General features: G+C 27.5%; 4 protein-coding genes across 6 annotated transcripts; 2 read left to right on the top strand and 2 right to left on the bottom strand.

The window, feature by feature from the left end:
• Positions 1-743: 743 nt before the first annotated feature.
• LOC126847046 (asparagine--tRNA ligase, cytoplasmic) lies at positions 744-4,584 on the bottom strand. Its single transcript, XM_050587023.1, has 13 exons — positions 4,448-4,584; positions 4,294-4,386; positions 3,730-3,878; positions 3,294-3,555; positions 3,070-3,227; positions 2,859-3,002; positions 2,653-2,801; positions 2,459-2,587; positions 2,239-2,374; positions 1,675-1,788; positions 1,362-1,493; positions 1,172-1,303; positions 744-1,012 (listed from the first exon to the last, which is right to left on the bottom strand). The coding sequence occupies exons 2-13, from the start codon at positions 4,331-4,333 to the stop codon at positions 881-883; spliced, it is 1,677 nt and encodes a 558-aa protein (XP_050442980.1). The 5' UTR covers positions 4,334-4,386; positions 4,448-4,584; the 3' UTR covers positions 744-880.
• A 126-nt stretch (positions 4,585-4,710) lies between these two features.
• LOC126847047 (zinc finger CCCH-type with G patch domain-containing protein-like) lies at positions 4,711-9,357 on the top strand. Its single transcript, XM_050587024.1, has 11 exons — positions 4,711-4,897; positions 4,975-5,142; positions 5,303-5,401; positions 5,952-6,059; positions 6,838-6,978; positions 7,059-7,201; positions 7,268-7,470; positions 7,787-7,926; positions 7,983-8,103; positions 8,460-8,612; positions 8,681-9,357. Exons 1-11 carry the CDS (start codon positions 4,850-4,852, stop codon positions 8,980-8,982), a joined length of 1,626 nt encoding a protein of 541 aa, XP_050442981.1. The 5' UTR covers positions 4,711-4,849; the 3' UTR covers positions 8,983-9,357.
• LOC126847048 (uncharacterized) lies at positions 8,949-13,431 on the bottom strand. The gene is made up of 7 exons (XM_050587025.1): positions 12,684-13,431; positions 11,461-11,561; positions 10,059-10,568; positions 9,866-9,988; positions 9,628-9,795; positions 9,359-9,562; positions 8,949-9,264 (listed from the first exon to the last, which is right to left on the bottom strand). Exons 3-7 carry the CDS (start codon positions 10,554-10,556, stop codon positions 9,001-9,003), a joined length of 1,257 nt encoding a protein of 418 aa, XP_050442982.1. The 5' UTR covers positions 10,557-10,568; positions 11,461-11,561; positions 12,684-13,431; the 3' UTR covers positions 8,949-9,000.
• A 748-nt stretch (positions 13,432-14,179) lies between these two features.
• On the top strand, positions 14,180-22,363 carry LOC126847045 (ankycorbin-like). 3 transcript variants are annotated; one of them, XM_050587019.1, is made up of 14 exons: positions 14,180-14,922; positions 15,555-15,728; positions 15,962-16,163; positions 16,224-17,496; positions 18,181-18,221; positions 19,121-19,236; positions 19,318-19,602; positions 19,668-19,739; positions 20,315-20,380; positions 20,497-20,781; positions 20,841-20,964; positions 21,061-21,181; positions 21,552-21,709; positions 22,226-22,363. In XM_050587019.1, the coding sequence occupies exons 1-14, from the start codon at positions 14,563-14,565 to the stop codon at positions 22,276-22,278; spliced, it is 3,330 nt and encodes a 1,109-aa protein (XP_050442976.1). In that variant the 5' UTR covers positions 14,180-14,562; the 3' UTR covers positions 22,279-22,363. The 3 variants fall into 3 exon arrangements, with proteins under 3 accessions (XP_050442976.1, XP_050442977.1, XP_050442979.1); XM_050587020.1 differs by lacking the exon at positions 15,555-15,728 and having other exon boundaries at positions 14,181-14,922; XM_050587022.1 differs by lacking the exon at positions 15,555-15,728 and having other exon boundaries at positions 14,641-14,836.
• The last annotated feature ends 464 nt before the right edge of the window (positions 22,364-22,827 follow it).

The following is a 22,827-nucleotide window of genomic DNA, read 5'->3' as shown; positions in this document are numbered from 1 at the left end:
TTAACAGATTTTATCTATATTTTATAACATAACTCGGGAGCATAACACCGGTAAGCGAATGGTTAATTATAGTTATATTAGTATGTTCCACCTTTTTAAGTAAGATATTTGGCTAGTATAAAATACAGAAAAATCAATGTATATGAATTTGCAAGCTTTTAGAAAAATAAACATTTACCTTCATAATACAAATCGATTTCTTTTGCACAATATATATTACGCTACATTGTTATCGTCAATGGTTTAATAATATAAGTCCTGCAATATTTAATATATTAATATATTAACAGGTGCGCGATTTCGCCAAAAAACGTGGGACAGGTTCGATTAATACAGACATACCACCCAGCATACCTTTTTTTTCTTTTTTTTTTTACTAAACTCAAACCCAAAACTGATTCTGCTTTCGTTTCTCGTACTTTTTTCAATTCGTCTTGTATACACTTAAGAATTTAACCTTTCAATTTGTAATCAATTACATTGATGAGAGTTATTCAAATAATATTTTATAATTAGAATATTTTGTATTCAAACTATTTAAATACTCGACATGTAAAAAGTAAAATATTTTGATAACAATTTTAAAATACTTTTCAAAATATTCGAATCCAAATATTTGAACTTGAATAAAGTCCATCTCTTCTTCTAAATTATATGATATACAATTAAAACGGTAAATATTTCAAGTGAATGATTAATATTAACATATATTATTACGGTTTATTATAAATATTGTTAGTAAATTTGAAAAGTATCAATATATTTCATTTAAATACAACACTTTTATTATTGAAAATGTTATACAAATTTATTATTATTATTATTGGAAACAAGTAAGATTATAAGAATAATCTACATTGAATTTCTTATACTACCCATATTAAGGTGTGCATCTATCTAGAAACCTTGGGTACAGACAAACTTCACGAATATGGTAACGGTTCAATAGCCAACACATGAACCTCTCCAATCCCAGACCGTATCCACCATGAGGGCATGATCCAAATTTTCTCTAAATATACAACAATAATACCCGGGTCTTAGAATAAAGTATAGAGGAGGGAGGAGCTTATATTATGAGGATATAATGTTAACATAGTCCTATATACTATATAGGCCTTTTGCATAAAATATAATTTTGCAATAAAAAATATTAAACGTCAAAACGAACCTGATCTGTATACCAGTAATAGGGTTTTGGATCAATTCCAGTTTTTTTATAGCCAGCCAGCAATTCTTCTTCATCCCAAATACGCATGGATCCACCAACTATTTCACCGACACCGGGTAACAACACATCCACCTTTAAACAATAACAATTTTTAGCATACAATACACTAACAAGTGTAAATCCCCATTACCGATTCAGTAAGTTTATTATCTTCGGGACAACGAGACATGTAGAACGACTTAATTTCAGCCGGAAATCTACACAACATAATTGGCTGATTTATTATATCTGTCATTTTTCTTTCAGCCATTTCAGGAATATCCTGTAAATTATATAATTTAAATTATTATACATCTATATACTACATACATAAAACAACATACCGACGCTCCTACGAAAAAACAACACTTCAACTTGGATTAAGCAAAATGCTGAAGTGTTGTTTTTTTTTTGGCGACTGTTTTACGTAAGAAGCGTCAATATGTACGTCAAAGAGAACTTACTTCTCCAAATTCGTAGAACGTATCATCTTCTTTTTTAATATCATTTTGGCGTAAAAATTGGATTGCTTCTGAATAGTTTATTCTTTTAAAAGGTTTTTGAGGAACGACAAATTCCTAAAAATAAAATTATAATAATAAATTGTGTTTGAAGTATATTAAATACAAAGGAAATTGCTATAAAGTTATTTAAATTTAACTTGGTGTTTGCCGTATTACGCAAATAACTGTTTAACCATTAATATATTGTTACAATAAGAGCTATAAATAAAGCATGTACAATATAATTGTTATATGTTTCCGACTTGCAGACATTATCTCCGGAAACAGCTAAAGACATTTAAAATAAACGGTGAATAATCTTGTCTGGCCAAAACACAGGTATGGTGTATAATTTTTAAAATCAAAGCCATGTATTTAACATCGATAGTTTTATTTTAGAAAAACAGTCAGATGCATTTTATACTTTATTACAATTATAATTTGGATACAATCAAAGTGTATGCTAACATTTCTTTTTTTGCTAAATAATTAATTATGTTTTAAGTAAAACCTATTAATACTAACCGGATTCAACTGTTTAACTATGTCAGCATAAGGTGATTCCAAAACTCGTTTTACTACATCACAAATCATATCTTCTATTCTGTCCAATAAATCATCAAAAGAAATAAAAGGACACTCTGCTTCCACATGAGTATACCTGATAAAAAAAAAAAAGGTATTACATTTCAAACCATTATATTTTAATTAAAGAGTAGTAAACTTTCAGAACGATTTTACTTACTCTGATAAATGTCTTCTAGTTCTACTTTGTTCTGCCCGATAACTTTGAGCCATACAAAACACATCTCCAAGTGCTGGCAAGCATGTTTCTAGGTAGAGCTGAGAACTTTGAGTCAAGTAAGCTTCTTGTCTGTAAACGTAAAACTTTTTTAAAAAAAATTGTTTTTTTTCTTTTGTTCGCTTTTAATGAAGTACCCAAAATAATCAAGTTTAAACAGTGTAGATCCTCCTTCCACTTGAGTTTGAACAAGTGTTGGTGGCACTACTTCTACATAACCTTTATCTAAATGATGCGTTCGGAATGATTGAGTTACGACAGACCTCATCAATAAGATTTTAGATGTCTGCAAAAACATGACTGATTAAATTTATCATCAATATTAATAATTAAAAATTAATACATTTTCTCCACGTATGGTTATATGTCTGTTGTCGAGCAAAACGTCAGGATGTGCGTCTTCATTCAAAATAGAATCGGCTCCACCCGGTGGTGCCAATGTTATCAATTCCCAAAAATCTACTTGGAGTTCATGGCCTCCTGGTGCCTGTTATCATATACATAACTTGATAAAATTAAAATAATTACTAAATGAACTATTTTATTTGTCATACCGATTTTCCTTCAGGAACTTTTTTTAATACTCCATAAAGAAGTACAGACGATTCAGTTGATAACATTAGAGCATTATAAGTTTGACACAGTTTATCATTAAGTACAGTTTGCAAAAATCCAGTTCCATCTCTTAATGTAATAAACATTAAAGACTTTCCTGTAAACAAAAATTATGTGTAAGCATATGCAAAAGTTTTGCTTTGAATCTCAAAATATTAAATACCTTGTCGCCTTAATCTATGCACCCAACCATATAGTTTTACTCTGCGATTACGATATTCTTCAGCCTTTTTAATTTTTATTAACACAGCAGGTGGTAATGACGAATCTTCACTTATAATCAATGTTTTGGCTTCTTCCATATTTTTGTTTCTTTTAGCTATATCTTCTTCTTCTTTTTTAGCCTTATCAGCATTTTTATGATTGTCTCTCACCCAAAATTTTTGATTTTTTTTCAACTGTGTTTTTGCGGCTGGTTCATACTTCTAAAAAATAAATGTAGTTTTACATTTCTACATTAAATAAATACTATAAAAGTATGAGACATTACACTAATTAAAGCTGTATACTCTCAAATTATGATTGCTTAATATTATACCATTGTTGTCTAAGCTAAAACTATAATTGAGAGGAACAATAATTGTGTTTAATATTCATACTTGTCCTTCAGTTTTAGAATCCACTAAAATTAATGGAAATGGTTCTTTTCCAAAATATTTCATCGCTTGCAGAATAGTCTTAAATGGATTTGATTCAGTACCATCACCGGTACTATCATTGCCAAATTTTTCGGATGTATATAATTCACCTATAAATAGGACAATTTTTAGAAAATTGATAATACTTCAATTTCATTCATGGCAGCTGGTGCTCTGTTGTTCACATAATTATAATAGTAGAGCAATATTTAACATAGTACCAAACTGTATTGGTACATCTTACAACAAAAACGTTTTTCTAACCAAATTCAAGAATAGAAAACCAAGAACTAAAATTAAAACTTAGAAAAATATATATTTTTATTGTCGTCGGTTTGACGCTCGAAAACGTGCGGCTCTGTTTGTTAGGCGAGAAATCAACCAGTTAAAAAAATGTCACCATCCCCCTCACCAGTGACGGACTAACCACTCGTCCTGGCATAAATAAGTGGTTAAGAAACCTATCCATCAGGAGGGCATCTTTATGATCCGTTAAATCTGAAGAAGAAAAAAATTCATAGTTACCTATGGTGAGTTTCTCTACAGAAACCGTTTCAACAGACATCGTGTTGATGGAATTTATGTAAATTGCTACGCGCCACGTATTAAGTTCAAAACCTGAAACAATTGTTATTGTCGGTGAGCATGAAAATTCTACAGTAACTAACAATACGCTTACTTAAGCACACAAATTACACGGTTTACAGCTCACGAGTTTGGAGTTTAGACCGCAGACTTGCTGATCAATGCTATCAAATTTTATCAGTAATAAGACCCAAAAAAAACCACCGGTATGTCAAGCAACATGTGATAACGTGTATTTCTTACAGATGAAGATCAGCAGCCATATTATAAAAATTGTGAAAATTGATAACAAATTAACATGTCGTGTTGCAGCTGACATACCTGTTTATTTGCCATTACAGTAATAACCAAGAAGACGTGATTAGTGAATATAGTGATAACTGATGAGCTCAAGAGTTTGAACTTTCTAATATCATGATACTTTTAAGTTTTAACTTTTAAGTGTTCCACGAATCTTTTTCCCCAACATGTAAAACCATTCGAGCTATATATTAACATGTCCAAAGATAATTCGAATGACTTACAAATGAACTATGAAGAACAGGTTAATTTTTATATGAAACTGTTATAGGTAAAACACCCAAAAGGACTTTTGTATTATTCTGAATATTTCTTTTGTAGTTAGTCCAGGTAGAAAAGGCAATTGCTCTGTCAAAATGTGATGGTCAACTGAATGAGTTGTTGTTGTTAAGAAATAGCTTGAAAGAGTTGATCGAATTGACAAGTGAGGCTAGCACATCTAACCAACAGTATACAGATTCTTTAGATGAAGAATATGCATTATTCAAGGTAAGTTAACAAAATCTAAAGAACCTGAAATGTAATCTCCTTGTTTTACAATGATTTTTTAAAGTTAAGAATAAATCCCTTAGTAAAACCATTTTTTTCTTAGAAAAAAAGAAAATATCTTACTGATTGTGTGTACAATATTTTTATGATTTATTTACAGGCAGAAATTGATAAACCGCAACATATTGACTTAAATGATTGTGATGAAGATGAAACATCTTCTTGTGAAATTGTTAATGTCTCCAACGAAAATAATTTAGTATGTATTACAACTTTTTAACTTATGAACAAACTAATCACAAAAGTTCACAATATTACTTATAATGAAAATACTATCTTTAACAGCAGGATCTTAAGGGTTTTTTAATTCCAATTTCAAAAAATCATAATAATAAAAAAAACTACAAATTTTTATCTCATAATATAAAAACACACACTATGTTTTTTAGTAATTGGAATTAGTTGAATATCTGAAAAGCAATAAGTATTTAAACTTTTACATAATTTTTGTAGATTTTAATATTATTTCAAGAACTTAAATCTTAAAATGTTAAGACAATTTGAATATTTAAATTTGTAAAATTTAAATACCTACTTAAATTTTAATGATTTAATTATTTTGAAAACAGATCACAAGTGTGTTTTGTATTGAGTGGGTTATAAATGTTGTGCCATAAAATTATGGTAATAATATTGTACTAATATTAGGTGTCAAGTATTTTATTTTAAATGAAATAGTATTAGATAATATGTAATTTATATTTTATATACCCAACTATTAATTATTATACTTTTCTCTCAAACTCAAGACAAGAAATAGTCAAGTGGATGTGGTATCAATCACATCAGATGATGATTCCAATGCATGTACAATTGTAAATGACAACTTTGAAGACACTGATTCAAATGGGATTGAAGTAAATATGCAAGAATTTAATTAATAAAATTAATAATCATAAATTCCACGTAATAATGAAAATAACCTAACCATTTTTTTACTTAAAAATATACTCATAAATAATAATTATGTAATGCATTACAAGGGGAAAAAATCCAAGCAACTAAGTCTTTGGAAAATTATCTCCTCGACTAAGAAAAATCGGTGATAAGATTTTTGTAGCTTAATACAATTGTGATTTACTGTAAACACATTTATTGTGACTATCAGTCATACATAGGAGGGAACAAGTACCCTAGGGTGACAAAGGGACCATAATTTAAGGTGCGCAAATTGTTAAAATAATAATTATTGCAGACTATGGAGGGGCAGTTAAAAGTGGTTTCCCTAGGTACCTATTATTATTGTTGGCACGACACTAGTGGTTTTATTGTAATCAGGCAATTGCTAATTGTAACAATACTATTTATGGTATTAATCGGTTATTGTCTCATTAAAAGCAGTTTTGATAATTTGTTATCGAAATGTTTTAATTTGGGTAAAAAATATAATATATTAAGTATGTATAGATCAATTACATTTTTTATGTAGTAAAACATGATTTAAATATTGAAACTGTAGTGTTATTGAGATTTTTTTTTTACAATTCATCTTATGTATATGTAAATAAGTAGAACTAAAATAATGTATATTTTTTGTACTAAATTTAACACTTTATAGTATGTAATTTTTAAAATATATAAGTTTCCAGTTTAGAAAAATATTGGTGAATTGATTTATTACTTAAAATGATTTAGAATGAATTAGAAAATCTTCAAGGTACTAAATGCCAAGCGCCATTTGATAATGGTTATGGTAATACTAGTTTTCACAATGCACTTGTCATGTCGGTCAATATGAATGATTCAACAAATGCACAGTCATTAGATAACATAATGGTAAGGTTTTTTTTTTAATTTATCATATTTAATTTTATAGGTTATTTTAAATTACTACAATTTAATATTATGATTTTTAGGTTACTGTTTTGTATACAAATCCTACAAGCAACGAAATGCTACCTTGTCAGTTCTTTTTGAATGGAGAATGCAAATATTCTGAAGAACAATGTTATTTCTCACACGGTACCCAAGTACCATTATCTAGTCTTAAGGAATTCAAGTATCCAAAATTAACTTTTCATCACTAGTAACTTTTTTTTTAATACATTTATACTTTATTTTATAGAGAGCCAAATTTTGAAAACTTAAAAAAAGGTAGTTTGGTGTTGGCAAAAACCCGTGAAGGTGGCCTTTGGGCTAGAGCCATTATATTAGACATAGTACATAGCACATTAAAAGATGATGGACTATGTGTTGTACGGTATGAAACTAAAGGTCTAGGAGAAACCGAGGTTGCAATGCAAAATATATACCCTTTAGTAGGCAACGGTATGATGTCATAAAATATTTAGTTACACCTACTCAATATGTTTATTAACGTGAATATGTTTATAAAAACCTTGTTGGTTTACTAAAAAATATGCTATACGAGTGTTACTAAAATTATATATATTTTTTAATGTTATGCATTAGCATAAAATATACACGAGATGCAAATTATAATATTAGCAAATTTTTTAAAAAGAAATTTGATTTCTCGTTTTTTAGCCATTAAAATTTTTAAAATGAATATGGCATATTCACACATCAACTTTTGTGCCCACGTACCAACACAGCTTACCTCACTTTTATTTAAAATTTTTAGATGAGAATTTGCTTGAAATTTCTTCTTCAGACAGTGATGATGAAAATAGTATAAAAGATCGTGACTCGGCTATTGTAAATAAAATATTACTAAGCACAGAGCCATTGGAATGTTTGGGCAGCTGGGAAAAACACACAAAAGTGAGTTAAGAAAAATATATTAAAATTTTAATTGACTGCAATGTTTTTATATCTAGGGTATTGGTTCAAAACTAATGGCTAAAATGGGTTACATAATGGGAGCTGGATTAGGGAAAAATGGTGAGGGTCGAATAATTCCCGTAGAGGCAACTGTTCTTCCAAAAGGAGTATCTTTAGGTAAGTTATAAATGTTACACATTACTATTTGAACCAATCAAACTGTCTAATGGATTGTCCACGTTAGCATAACAACATTTTTAAAATAGGTATACACAAAATACAATTTTACAGAATTGTATATAACTCTGAAATATTTAGTTTTATCATACTTATAATTATTGATTATAAACACGATGTTTATAATTTAACATACTTTTTTATACAGTTAACAAATATTTTCAATACAGATTTAAAACAATGTTTTGAATATATATTTTTATATTTAAATTTTGTATATTATTCACTTTATATATTTAAATGTAAACAAATAAACTCTATTTAAAAATATATTTTTACTTATAATCATTTACTAGATCATTGCATGGCTGTTAAACAGTCAGAACATCGTCAAGATCTTCAAAAAAAGCGCAAAAAACAAATGAAACTTGAACAGTCTATGAAAAGGTCTTATGAAAAATCAGTAAAGAAACCACAAGACATTTTTACATTTCTCAACAATAAACTAAGTATATACAAAACAATTATGATTTTTTAACTAATTATGAATAAAAAAAACTACATATTGCTTTTAAAGATGTTCAAAACGCCAGCCAAGAGAAGAAAACTGTTGATGAGAAAAAATTAAAAACTTCAACTACACACGACTTAAATGTACGCAGTTTAAAAATTGAAGAAGACATTAAACGACAACAAATAACCATTAACGAGTTAAACCACAAGCTAAGTCGTAGTACTGCAGGTTCTACGCAACACAAACTAGTTGACCAGAAGTTACACGAAGCTAATACTAACTTAAAAAATTTAATAGCTGAAGGAAAATCTATAGAAAAAGAACACGTATATAGAGAAACACACAAAAAAATGACTGTTTTTTAATAATACAAATCATACAAATTAAATACTATTTAATGCTTCTATAAGTATTAATTTTGTTTGAAATTCGTTCTCGTTCTTTAATTTATTTAAAGATATAGTAGCTTCAGGAACAGCTGCTACTAGTGTTCTTATACAATCCACAATCGCTGTAATATTTTCATCATTTGGCGGCAATGAATTCAAATTGTCTTCATCGTAAAGGGCTTTGACCAATATTGTTAGCAAAGTTTTCCAATGAGTTGCTTTCCTCGGCCATGTTTGAAGAATAAACACTTTTATAGCCTTATATAAACAACAATAAAAAAAACAATTGAACTGTACACATTAGATACTTTTATGTAAATATTATATAAATAAATGTATTTATTTGACTTACTTGTATTGTCACTAATTTTGAATGTTTATACATAATATAATCGGCAAACAACGGTATTAAGCGTTGTGACCATCGAATGCTTGAAAATCCTACCGACTTCAGGATAAATGGTAAAACGGATGCAAATTCTTTTATTGGCTCATTTTTACTTTCTAGTTCCATTCTTGGTATCAAGATGTACAAAACATCATCAAATTTTGTCCACTATAAAAATATAAAATTCAAAATGTTTCAATAATTTTAAATTGTTAATTTTAAAATAAACTAACTTCTAAATCATTTTTTCCAGTTACATGCTTCAACTGCATTTTAGAAATCAAAGACAGTAAACATTTTATTATTGGTGGTACCAATTGATATTCTGAACCCCGTATTTTAGATTCTAAAGAATTCATAAGAATTTTATCATGTCCACTCATAGATAATTCTGCTGAAGGCTAAATGAAAAATACAAACAATTTTTTTATACATCCCAAAAAAAAAAATTATAAAAAATTCATTACTAACAGTATTTTCTATAATATGTTCAAAAGCATTCAGTGCAATAATAATATTCGAGTCCCTGTAATCGTCAAACATTTTTAATGGCAACGGCATCAATATGTAAAGTAACGAATTTAAATGTGGCATCTATAAAATGTAAAATAGAGTTAATCAAAATACAACTCTAAAAATATTAATGTATATTTTTAAATCTAACCTTTAAACATTTTAACATCCACATGAAACATTGAACAGCAGCTGGATATTTTTTCCAATCGTCTTTATCTAGTTTAGATGAATACAAGCCGATAAAAACCTTTGACATGTCCATACTAGTAAATAGTTCTTCAATATTAGTTACTTTTATAAGACCACATAATTGTTTCAAACATAAATTTGCCAATAAACGACATTCTGCATTACTCCACATTAAATCTGATTGCCAATGTTCACCACATAGATATAAACATGAGCTTAATAACGGCTCATGTTTACTAACAGTTAAATACGATTTGTTGTTAATTAAAAAAGTAAGTTGGTCATTTAAACCATTCAGAATGGATTGAGCAATTTTTGTATGATCGGATAATTTTTTATCTCTAACATCCCATTTATTTTCATCAAATGGCACTTCAGGCACATAACCAGAATGTATATCTTTAATAATTTGATCCATACTCGAAGAACAATTGTTCACATCATTAGGTGGAGACATTTTGTAATTTTTCTAAACATAAAAAAATATAGTCATGTATTCATCAAAAATAATAATGTATATTTATTTAATATGCCTAATCTATAAATCATACATCATGTTCTATAATAATAAGTTAAACTAAATTTAAATAAATAAGATTAAATTTCATTATCTCGCGAATGTTTTCTACTAAAATCATAAATTCCACTATCGTTAATGTTAAATCTGTACCAAGTGTTTACATTTTTTCTCATTACAGTAGCAAAATATCCTGAATCAAATTTTTCAAGAACAATTTTTGTACTTATAAAGTTTGATGTAGAATCACTGCGTTTTGAATGGAAATAGCTGGGCCTTGTAAATAATATGGGTACTTTAAACTCTTGTGTACATGTTTTTAAAGTTGTTACCATTTTCTCTGCATAAGCATCCATGTATTTTTCACCCCCAGATATTGAATCCTGCCAATAATTAGCAGATATACTATCTAAAATAATCAGTCCCACTGTATTTTGTTCGTTCAAAAATATTTTCAATCTCTGAAATGTTATATAAAGTGTAGAGCTATCACATGAATTAATAACCGTTAATTTTTCTAGACATGACTTCAATAGTTCCGAGTTTGCATCTTTAATTATACGATTAATGATTTGAACAAGTTTCGTAACATCAAATTGTCCATCTAGATCAATATACACAACACCAGCATCTAATCCATTAAAAGATTGAGGAATTATACACTTGGCAACACATTCGGTTAAAAATAAAGTTTTTCCTGTTGATGTATCACCAGATATTTCTACAGTTTCATTAGTTAGATCATCTGATAATAAAGGATTTAAATTTATAATAGCTGGCCTTGATTTGAGCCTAGCTATTAGTTGTAATCCCGTTTCAGCTTTATATTTAAAATCCATATTACCTATATATTATTCACAGATTTTTTGGACTGCTAAGTGCTAAGTTGAGTTTAAGATCTTTTAGCGATTTTTCTCCGTAACTTTGTAATTTTTTTATGCAGTACTGGAAAAAAATTTAAAAACATTTGAATACATGTTTTTTATTTTGTCTATATTATATTAAATTATATCAACTTGAAACTATGCACTTCTAAAATAACTCATTAATTAATAATGAATATTTCCTTGAATACTATTCTAGAATTATTGAATTAGAATCAAATTAAATAATTTGGTATTGAATAATATGCAATATATAAGATTTTTATAATCTTATTTATTAACCGTCAAGCGTTCGCGTGGGCCACATTTACACTGCCTTATTTGAAGAAAAAATAGACACCACTTCTAAATTCATTAACTCAGTCTGGCGGTACTGACAGATATTCTTTAGTTATTCAAAATACATAAATTGAACATTTTTCCTACACAATGCCGAGAATACAAATTCCGTCATGCGAGCACTTGAAGGTTAAGAAATTTTAATATTGTATATAAGTTTTAATAATTAATAGATGTTACTTTAAAAAGTATTCGTCTAAGCACATATTATTCTCAATAATGATTACAATAACATAAATCAAACCTCATCAGTTTCCAATTTATTTTTTTTGAAATCGTATTTCACCCACTCAAAAAATTGTTGTCTATCACTTTCTAATGGAATTTGCTTAATTACTCTTTGAAAATCTCTGTAAAGCCTCAATGTTTTCTGACGTAACATAAACTATAACAAAAAATTGTAATAATATAAATACAAATTTAGTTAAAAAAAAAAAAACAATAAATAATAAATGCACTAATATGGTTATATTGTAAGTGAAAAAGAAGAAAGTTATCAAATTAATTTACTTGGATTTTGTTTTAATTTATTTATTGTACAAGACAACTATTATTTTTTATAGTGCAGGACAATGTATTCACAACAAATACTTAAAAATTACCTTGATAAATGAAAATTTGCTGATATGATAAATAAAAGAAATGTAATTATCAAGCTGGTTATAATTATGTTTGGTGTGTAAATTCATCAAATAAGGTAGATTATATTATTATACCTTAAAGGATATTTTTTTCAGTTCCATAATTTTACAATTCAGTACTTTTAGAAAAAAAGCTAAAAAAAATATGATAAAATACCTACAATCCGACGGTATAATAAATAATAACTAACTTGATTACTTACTTGTTTTAAGTTTAACACTTTATTGCACATTATTTAAATTCCACTCTCTCTCAAAAAAATGTATTCATTTACGAATAGTGTGAAAATAAATTGCAATACAAATTTGGATTACAGCCCAAAACTACTATATACTCTTGTATACCTACACTACTATCAGTAATCAATGTTGAATACTGATAACATAACGTTTACCCTCAGTAGTCAGTTGTCACACTACACAGTGCACAGCACTTTTATATACTTATCTATGGTGCACAGATTGCTATGGTCATGGACTTATAATATTATAAAGTCTATGGCTATGGTGCAAGTTTTTTATGTTATCCCATTGATAATAATCAATGTGTTATTCTGTGGTGTTATCCTATAAAATATATCAACCCGACTATGATAATACAACTAACATGTTAGTTATAAATTATATCATGAACCCGATTAAGACAAACTAACAAAGTTAAATAAACGTAAAATAAACTTAATTTTATCTAAAGTTTCGTGTTTTTTTTAGTTCATGCGAAATAACAATTGAGGCATGTATGAAGTATGTATTTCCGTAATGTAACTGAACGGGTTTACAGATTGGTATTGATATTTTTGTTTAAAGCCAATTGCTGGATCCGACAATGTTGTAAATTTTTATAGATGTGCGGGCTAGATAAAATTATTACAATATCTGAAGAAGTCTTATATTATTAATAGCGGATAAGATATGAAAATCAGTTCTCGGTGGCATAATGCATATTTACACCAGCTAGCTCGATATACACAGATTAAATTGAATAATAAATAATACCATTGAGTATTAGTGATGGGAAAAATCCGTATTTACCGAAGTTCGAGAATCCTGATTTATGTCATCAATATTGAGTTATGAGTATATTATCACAGGTATGATGAAATTATATTTTATCTTATCTGCGATATTATATTGTATATCGTCGGCGGTTGGCCTAACTCGCAAGTCGCAATCTACCTTAGTCCTAACTCCATAAATACGGTTTTGAGTTAAAAACATTTTTTTTATCAAAAAACTTCTTATTCAAATTTCAACGTTTAATACCTACCATCCCGATATCAATCGGACAATTATTATTTGATAAGAAAAAACTGTTTATGATTACCAGCCGACTGATGTAAACATGATTTGTTTTTCGTCTTTCCTGAATACACTGAACTGAATATAAATTATAATATAGTTCAGTGCCCGAATAATAATCATCATGCGGTTAGGACAATTGCGAATTAGGTCGACGATATACTCAATCTAAATGGTAATACCTATAGGCTATAAGTTATAGCTGGTTTGGACTCCATACACTATATTTTATAAACATTTCCCTCTGGTAACAATGTAATAATATGGTGTAGAGAAAATACAGAATTGTTGCCAACTTCAAAGTTCATAGACTACGATGGACAGTTAGCGGTTACCATGGTAACAATGTAAAAGGACCCAAATCCCTTCTCCTCTTGCGCACGTGAGGTGAATTGCGAACCTCCGGGCTAGAGGCGGGAACGTTAATACAAGTATCAATAAAGTATTAAATTCCAATGCTACCTAATAGGTACCTTTATACAAATGATTTGTATAACAACGATTTCAAATTAAAAACTTACCGTGAGATGTTAGTTAAATTATCTCTATATAAAACTAGTGCTTGCTGCGATATTAATAATACACAATAAAGCAAATTATTCCCAAAGTACAACCCGTGCAGAAGGTATTATTGATTTTTTTTCCAACTTATTTAGTAAAATATTTTAATCGAGAAATTACCGCACTTACACAAATAAGTGATATTATGTGGAATATTATATTATATATTTGAATCGCACATTAGTAATTGTTTGCACAAGATCACCAAAAAAAAAAACCAACATGAAGAAAATGTTGAAATTAGTAAAAGGTGGTAAGAGGGAGGACAAAAGCGGCGCTAATACTCCATCAGGCGATGAGTTAGAAGATGAATTAGACAGCACTATGTATTGTTATAAAATTGATTCTGAAGCTGAAGATAAAATGAGCCGACTGCATAGAGCTGCTTGGCATGGAAGTTTGGAAAAAGTCAAAACTTTGTTGCAGAAAAAACCAACTGACGTTAATGTTGTTGACAGTTTTGGTCGAACACCACTGCACTTGGCAATGGCAAAAGGTTACTATAATATTGCTTGGCTGTTATTGAATCATAATGCTAACTTAGAATGCATCGACTGTGATGGGTATACACCGTTCTTGAAGGTATCTTTTTTTTTTGGTGTAATGTTTTAACATCTTAACATTGTGACTTTGAAGAAGTAATCTGGTGGAGGGAATTTAACTATATTATAAAAACGTTGCTTATAAAATATTTAACAAGATAGTGTATGCTTTGCTTTAACTACACTTTACCAAATACTAATTTACAAAAAATTTGTTTAACATTAACAATATAAAAATATAGATATTCTATTTAACTTAAGCAAGAGTAGGTATGATATGATGAATCTTTGAAATTGCTCTGGTCTAACGACTTAATACTTATATTATAATTTTAGGTACTAATGAAATTCGAATAGTAAATAAGTCCCTCAGTATTTGGTTTATTCTAAACTTTTTTTTAAAGAGCTATAAATAAATATTAAATAGTAATAATTATTTCTCTATATATTTTTCATTTCATAAAACTAATATAATAAGTGAAACGATGATTAAACATTTGTGTAGTTATTGTATGATATTCAATAAAATATCTTCTTCAAAGTCTTACTGTAGTTAATAACAATGCATTTTTGTAGAAAATAATTAACTAAATTCGTTAAATCCATCATTAGCTAAATTTAGTATATTATATGATCATCACTGGTTAAAAGTATATGCACCTGCACATATAGGCTGTAGAATGCGGCCAAAAAGAATGTGTTCATCTAATATTGGAAAGAGGTGCTGATGTAACTTGCACTGATACACATAAAAACACAGCTTTACATTTGGCTACGAAACAAGGTTCATTTACTATAATATCTATGCTATTAAAAAAGGGGATTAACATTAACGCACAAAATTCTGTAAGTATAACTAACAATTCTGCTATTTGTTTTTAAAATAATAATGAAGAATAACACCATGATAAATATCCATAACTTTTCTATACTATACACTGTGATTTTATTTAATTAATGTTTTATATCAATAATTATGATGAGCTATGATATTTTAAAATATATAGTAACTTTTGGAAAACTTGTTAGTTTTGCGTGTGTATTAAATTATGCATATTTAATATTAAACAATATTTTAGGTTGGAGAATCAGTTCTACATGTTGCATGCTCAACTGAAAATCGGGACTTAATAGAATTTATTTTAGACAATGGCGCATTTGTAAACATATTAGACAAACAAGGACGTACACCATTAATGTTAGCAGCCAAACTAGGAAATATGTCTATTGTAGATTTATTATTAGAAAGAGGAAGTCAACTTGATACACATGATATACACGGTAAGTAACATAATTTACTAGTTACTTTTTTTTTTAAATTATGTTATTTTATTTCAATAGGTTATACTGCAAAAGAATATGCTTCCAAAGAAGGATACTCTAAAGTTGTAAATCAACTTTCCATGCAAAAAATGAGTATTATGGCTAGAACTAGATCTAAAGAAAACTTTTTGGATGACTTAGATAAAGTTGAAGAAATACCAATCAAAGAGAATCAACAAAGTTCTGAAATAAAAAAAGATAATACTTTCAGTGAAGAAAAAATTACAAAAAGTTATGAACCCGACTCAATAAGTCCTAAAGAAACAAGTATAAATGTTTTACAAAAAGAAGAAACTCTTAATGTATCTGGTGGCCAAAACGAAGTAATTCAAAATTATTTAATAGTAAATAAAGAAGAAAACTTTTTAAATGATTCAAGCAATGAAAAAGAAAGACTATTATCCGATATTATTTTGCCATCTAAAGACGAAGAATCTGTTTCCCAATGTACAATGCCACCACCAATGGATCCTCCTAGAAGTTGGGATTTTATTCAAGCTAGCATTAAACAGACCGACGATAGTAATGACAAAACTCAAAAAGAAATTCAAGAAAATATTGTTCAAATTCCTGAACCTATTGTATGTCCAGTAAATACAGATGATTCAGAATTAGAATGGGGAAGTAATGAAAGTCTTCCAACCGATCCTAATCAATCATGTCCAGATATAGATATGAAAAAAGATAATAAAAAAACAAATGCCTTTTTGAATTTGATTGCAGCTAAAACATTGATGAGTAAGAACAAAAACAAGGTTTCTACTTCAGCAGATAACATCATCAAGAGTACCTCTCCCACTACTAGAAAACATGTAAGAAATAAGTCTACAACTTCATTAGGTACAATTAAACTAACTGTTCCCTCTGAAGTGAATGAAGCACTGCATCAGCTCAGTCCAGAAATGAATTTTGCGCATACCTCATTTGGAAAAAGTAAATCATTTACTGAACACATAACCATTGAAAATCTTGAAAACAATAATGGAGAATTCGAGCGCTCCAAGTCATTATGTTTGGAATTAAAAAATACTAATGAGGTTTTAGAAAACCAGCAGAAAGATTCAGATAGTCAAAGTGATGACAGTTTACGTTCCAAAAGGAGTCTTTTGTTATCTATGAGAATGCCCAAAGTTCACGATGAACACCATGATGAAGTACAATTGGAAGTTAAAGATAGTGAAACTTCTGAGGAAGAAGGCCCCCATTATTGGTATAGCCCAAATAAAAGACGTGATAAAATTGTACAACAGGATACAGTAATAAGAAATAACAGTAAATCTGATGACAGCGAGTAAGTTTTATTTTGTTGTTATTTGGTAATTTTTCTTAAATTTCTGTCGGAAATAATAACTGTTTCTTAATTTCTGTTATTCTATTGGATTCCACATTTGCTAATAATAATTTTCCGCTTCGGTTTACCAGTAGGAAGTCCAAAATTTTCTATCTAAAAATTTGATTATTTTTATATTATTTATTCATAGTCTATTGTACACTTCCTGTGTATTATATTATTGTACCTTGTATATTTTATATACTTACTGTTTTTTTAATTCTCAGCCCATCAACAACCTTTCCAAAAACAACATATCTCCCATTTAATGTGTTTAATAGTTTAAATGTTATAAGAAATTGAGAATTATTCTTATCATTCTCGAAATTATACATTGATAAAACACCTGACAAAGCATTGTGACACTTCAGTAATTCAAATTTACACATTTGAATTTTTTTAAGATGGTATATTTATATTACCAGACGCATTATGACTAAGAATGTAGTTTTCATCACTAAAATTTTCATTATAAATTGACACTCCACCTAATCCAATATAAACTTTTTTAAAAAAATTTTTGTTATAAATGTAAACATTAAACATATTTATATTATGATTAAATTTCATTCTGCTGTTCAATATTTATTTTAGTAACATACAATTACACAAATGTTATTAAGAAACAATTTTTTATATTTTTAGCTCAGAAGAAATTAATTTGCCAAAATCCAAGTCAACTCCTGGTAATTTTTTTAAAATTAAATATAGCTTTTATTATTAATTATAAAAAATTTTAAAAATTCTCTTTTTTTATTTTAAATTATTTTTTTTAAGAGGTCTCAAACAAAAACAAGTTATTTCTTAAGGATTTTTATTTTATTTTTTCAAAAATTGTTTAAGGTATCAAAATTACCCATCTTAATAAGTATGCTGTAAAAGTTTTGTAAAAATTTTAAAAATTCATGTTATTATGTTTTTGGAGAATTTCGTATGAACCACATTATCCAAAAACTGTTCGAATGATTATATCTAAATTTTTAAGACTTAATTGTAACATGGGCTTTTAGCCTAACTGTTGTTCATGCCTATTGGCTATCATTATTTTCAAGTCTTAAACTCATTAGAGTACAAATCGGACGAGAGCAGTTGAATAGTTGGGCGTAAAATATTAATTATTATTGGGATTTAATTATTATAATATTAGTGTCGCTTTGGCTGCCATATGACTCTGGTACTAATTTTCCTTACTGGCATCTTTTATTTTGCAGAAGCCTTTAAAGTTAATTAAACTAAAGCATAACTGCTCTTTTGCTTTTCGGTCGGTTATATAAGTTGATTAAAGGGTTTTGGGTAGATACAGGGTAGCTTCCTGTTCCAGTCTCTTGTCCTCTGGAAGAATTCATTACCAAAAATATTTTATATTACACCCAGTTATAAATATTTTTCATAAGACTTTTAAATTATTTTTAAGATATAAACTTTTGCAGCTTAAGCAGTTTAAAGAAAAGTGTAATTGAAAAAATCCTAAAGAAATAGTTCTATTTCATTTTTAGCTGTTCTATACATGCTTTGCAATGAACCAAATTAAAAACAACAATTATATTTATACATTTTATAGTAATTGTTTATTATATTATTTAAGGAGAATTGTCTAAAACTCGTATAACTGACGATTCTGATTCTGAAAATACAATTTCTTTTTCAACAAGTCATGAAGATATTTATGGAACACATAAACGTACAAGATATGCTTTAAAAGTAAATATTTAATTCAATTTTTATTATCTAAACCTTTCTAATCTATTTGTTTTATATCTTTATCTATATTTTTTTCTTTAGAGAACAGAATCTCTTAAGGCTTACTTAAAGCGAGTTACTATTGACAAAGATAAACTTCAGCAAGAAACTGCTGGGTACAAAGAAATAACAGAGCTGTTGAAATACAAATTAGAAAATCTCAAACAGGAAATATCTTCACAAAATGAAATAACAAAAAGACTTGAAAATCAATTAGAAGAACTAGACACTAAGTACACAGAAGCTTTGAATCGAATCCAAACTCTTGAATTGTCAACTAAAAATTTAGATAAAGAAAATCAATACCTTAAACAAATTAACAATGAGGTATTTGTGTACTAGTTTTGTTGTAACTTAATCTTATCATATTAATATGTTTATTTTGGTTTAAGCTAACATCACAACTAGATTATAAAAGTGAGCATAAAGATCAAACAACACTAAAAGGAGATAATATTGCAACTGTAAGTAGTTATTGTTTTTATAGTATTTAAGTATAATTTTTTTTTGTTTTTACACTAAGTAGTCTAAAAAAAAAGTACTGCTACCATTGATTATAAATATTGTAGATAGCCCAATGAGACATATTTCAGTTCTGAACGACGACACGGGACGGGTGCTAGTATGGTATGCTTACCATCAAACTGTAGTAATTAAATTAATGGACAATATATTTTAAATATTCTCCCAATTTCTTGGCAATGCAAAATATTTCCATTCACTCTTATGTCTTATCTTCTAATTGTTAATTACAACTTTAAAACCATTATCATATAAATAAGTATAGATATAATTATACATTTCATATAAATTAAAAAGAGTAAAAATACTTAGGTGTACTTAAGTTGTTGAAACTCGAATAATAGTAAAAAAATATGATTTACATTAACATTTTTGAATAAATTGTTTGATTTTTAAAACTTCTATAAAAATAAATAATCTTATACTATAAAATACTCTTGGCGTGATATTTTATGATAAAACATTATTATTTATAATAGAATTTATGAGTTGCTACATTTTCTTATTCATTTTTTAGGAATCTGATTTGGATGAACAAATACAGCTAGCGAGCAATGCACACAAAACTGAAAGTACTGAAATAGTAAGCTGTTACTATTTAATATTTAGTGTATTTTTATCTATAAAGTAAAATTTGACAACTAAGTTATGTAAAAATATTGGTTTTACTTTTTTTTGTTTTATTTAATAATGTTACAGATTTTAAATTTAAAGAAACTTTTAAAGATGGAACAAGACAGAAGAATGGAACTTGATGAAAAAATTAAACATCTTACTAATGAAGTTGGTGCTCATCAATCATGTGGTCCATCATTAGAACTACTAAAAGAAATGCAACATAAAATGTTTAAAGATTACGTGCCAAAAAAGGAAATATTAAAATTAAAAACAGAACAGGAAAGAAAAATTAGCAGAGTGAAGTTTGAGTCGGATAAAAAATTAGCAGATAAATTTTATGACCTTAATAAACTATTATCCCAACAAGTATGTTTGAATGATTTCTTATGTAAATTGATGTTAAACTAATATGTTTATACTAATAGATGGATCAACAAGAAAAGTTGGAAATGCAAAGGGAAAAAATTGAAAGCCAGTTAAAACATGAATTCGAAAATACTAGAGAGAGATTTCAACTTGAAATTGCAAAACTTCAGACCACCCTAAAAAGTTTGTTAAACATGTTGTGACTATTAGACTGATATATTTACTAACAAATTAAAATTATAATCGCTGATTTAATTGTGTTTTTATTATTGAATGTAGCTAAAGAAATGGAAGAACAAATATTGAGGGAAAGGTGTGAAATTCTTTCACAAGAAATTGAAAAGACCCAAGACCACAAATGGAAAAAATTAATTGACAAAACATACAATATAAGTAATCAGTGAGTAAAAGATAGAGTAATGAAGGTATAACTCTTACTATAAAAGAGAGATAACACATTAAAGCTTCCAATGAGGTCAGTTTAACCTAAATTGCATGGTTAGGTTAATCAGTTGTTAATAGGTATAGCTACTGTTATTTCACATCAACATTAAAGTTAGTTAAGTAATAAAAAGTAAAATAAAATGTTTGAAAGATATGCTTAATAAAAGTATTTATTAACTTTTATCATTTTTTTTACTCACTAAATTAATATATATATATTTTTTTTTTTTTTTTTTTAATTTAATTTTTAATGTTATTATATTTTAATAGCATTTAATAAATAATATATTATATTAAAAAAAACTAATTTCATTTTTTAATTCTAGGCAGAAAATGTCTCCAGAGATGTTATTTACTTCACAATGTATAACACCAGAACCAAGCCCTACTTTGGAAAAAAACGATAGTGCTGTAAGCAAATACCAATACAATGTGCAAAAACTTAGAAATGAATTGGATAAAACTATTACACAAAATATAATTGGTATAAAAAAAATTGTTTTTATTATTTATATTACAATTAAAGTTTAAACAATAAGAAATTTTTTTTTTTGAAACTACATGAAGTCAAAATTAATTTACTTTTGTATGGAAACTAAAGATTTCCAACTTACAATAAAATAAAGTAATTTTGTAAAAAAAAATATTGCTCTTAAACATTATTTTACGTAAAAGTTATTTAAATTTTCAAACAAATTTCGACATTTAAAAGGTTACTACCAAAAAATTCAAATTGTAATGTTTCCTTGAAATGTATAACTCAAAATCAACAATATGATATAGTGTTCTAATGCGTTGAACTTGGTACTAGAGTTATCAGGTCGCTCTGCTTACTTTGAAATCAAAAAAATGGGGGGGTTACTTTGTATCTATGAGTATGTATAAGTGTGTTCATAAAAATCGATAACATTTAGTGGATGTAAAAAATTCCTATAAAAACGCCACACACACTACTGTCAAAAGTACTTTTCATTTTTTAATTTATTTTCATTTGTTGCAGCGGCTCTTGGCGATGAAAATTTAACATCTGAAGAATTAAGTAAAGAAGATTAACTCAGAGTTACCATATAAGTTTTACTTTTTAAATTAACAAAAATTATACCATACATTGTTATATGTAGTTTGACAATTTACTGTGTGTTTAATGTTAATTTTTAATTGTAGATGTTCTTAGATTCCTTATAATTTTTAATTGCTATGTGATAGAAAAGTATAAGAGTATAACAAATTATACATAAATGAAAAGTAATAAAGTTACTGTGTAAAGCTAAGTATATTTAATTTATGATAGTATAAAATGTGTATTAACTGTAAAGTATCTAAAATTGTAATTAATATGTATTTTTTAATAATAATCATTGCTTCATTTTTAAACAAAATTTAATGTCTTCTAACTATATGATTATTAAAATGTGTACTATATTCTATTTAAATTAAAACACAACAAGAATAAATAATACTAGATAAATATACCAATAATTAGTTAAATTTATTTTAAACAAAATATGATTAATACTAATTAGCACAAAATATTTGTTTAATAGTTTTAATAGTCAAAAGTAAAGCCTTTTTTTAACCAAGTAATTGCTAACCTGGGAGGGA

This window comes from Adelges cooleyi, unplaced genomic scaffold, assembly GCF_023614345.1.
Source record: "Adelges cooleyi isolate 19-005CV unplaced genomic scaffold, UGA_ACOO_1.1 ACOO_flye_CR_arks_rails_tigmint_CR_PRNA_9, whole genome shotgun sequence".
NCBI lineage: Eukaryota > Metazoa > Arthropoda > Insecta > Hemiptera > Adelgidae > Adelges > Adelges cooleyi.
The sequence above is the reverse complement of the archived record's forward strand: the minus strand, read 5'-3'. Positions and strand labels throughout refer to the sequence as shown.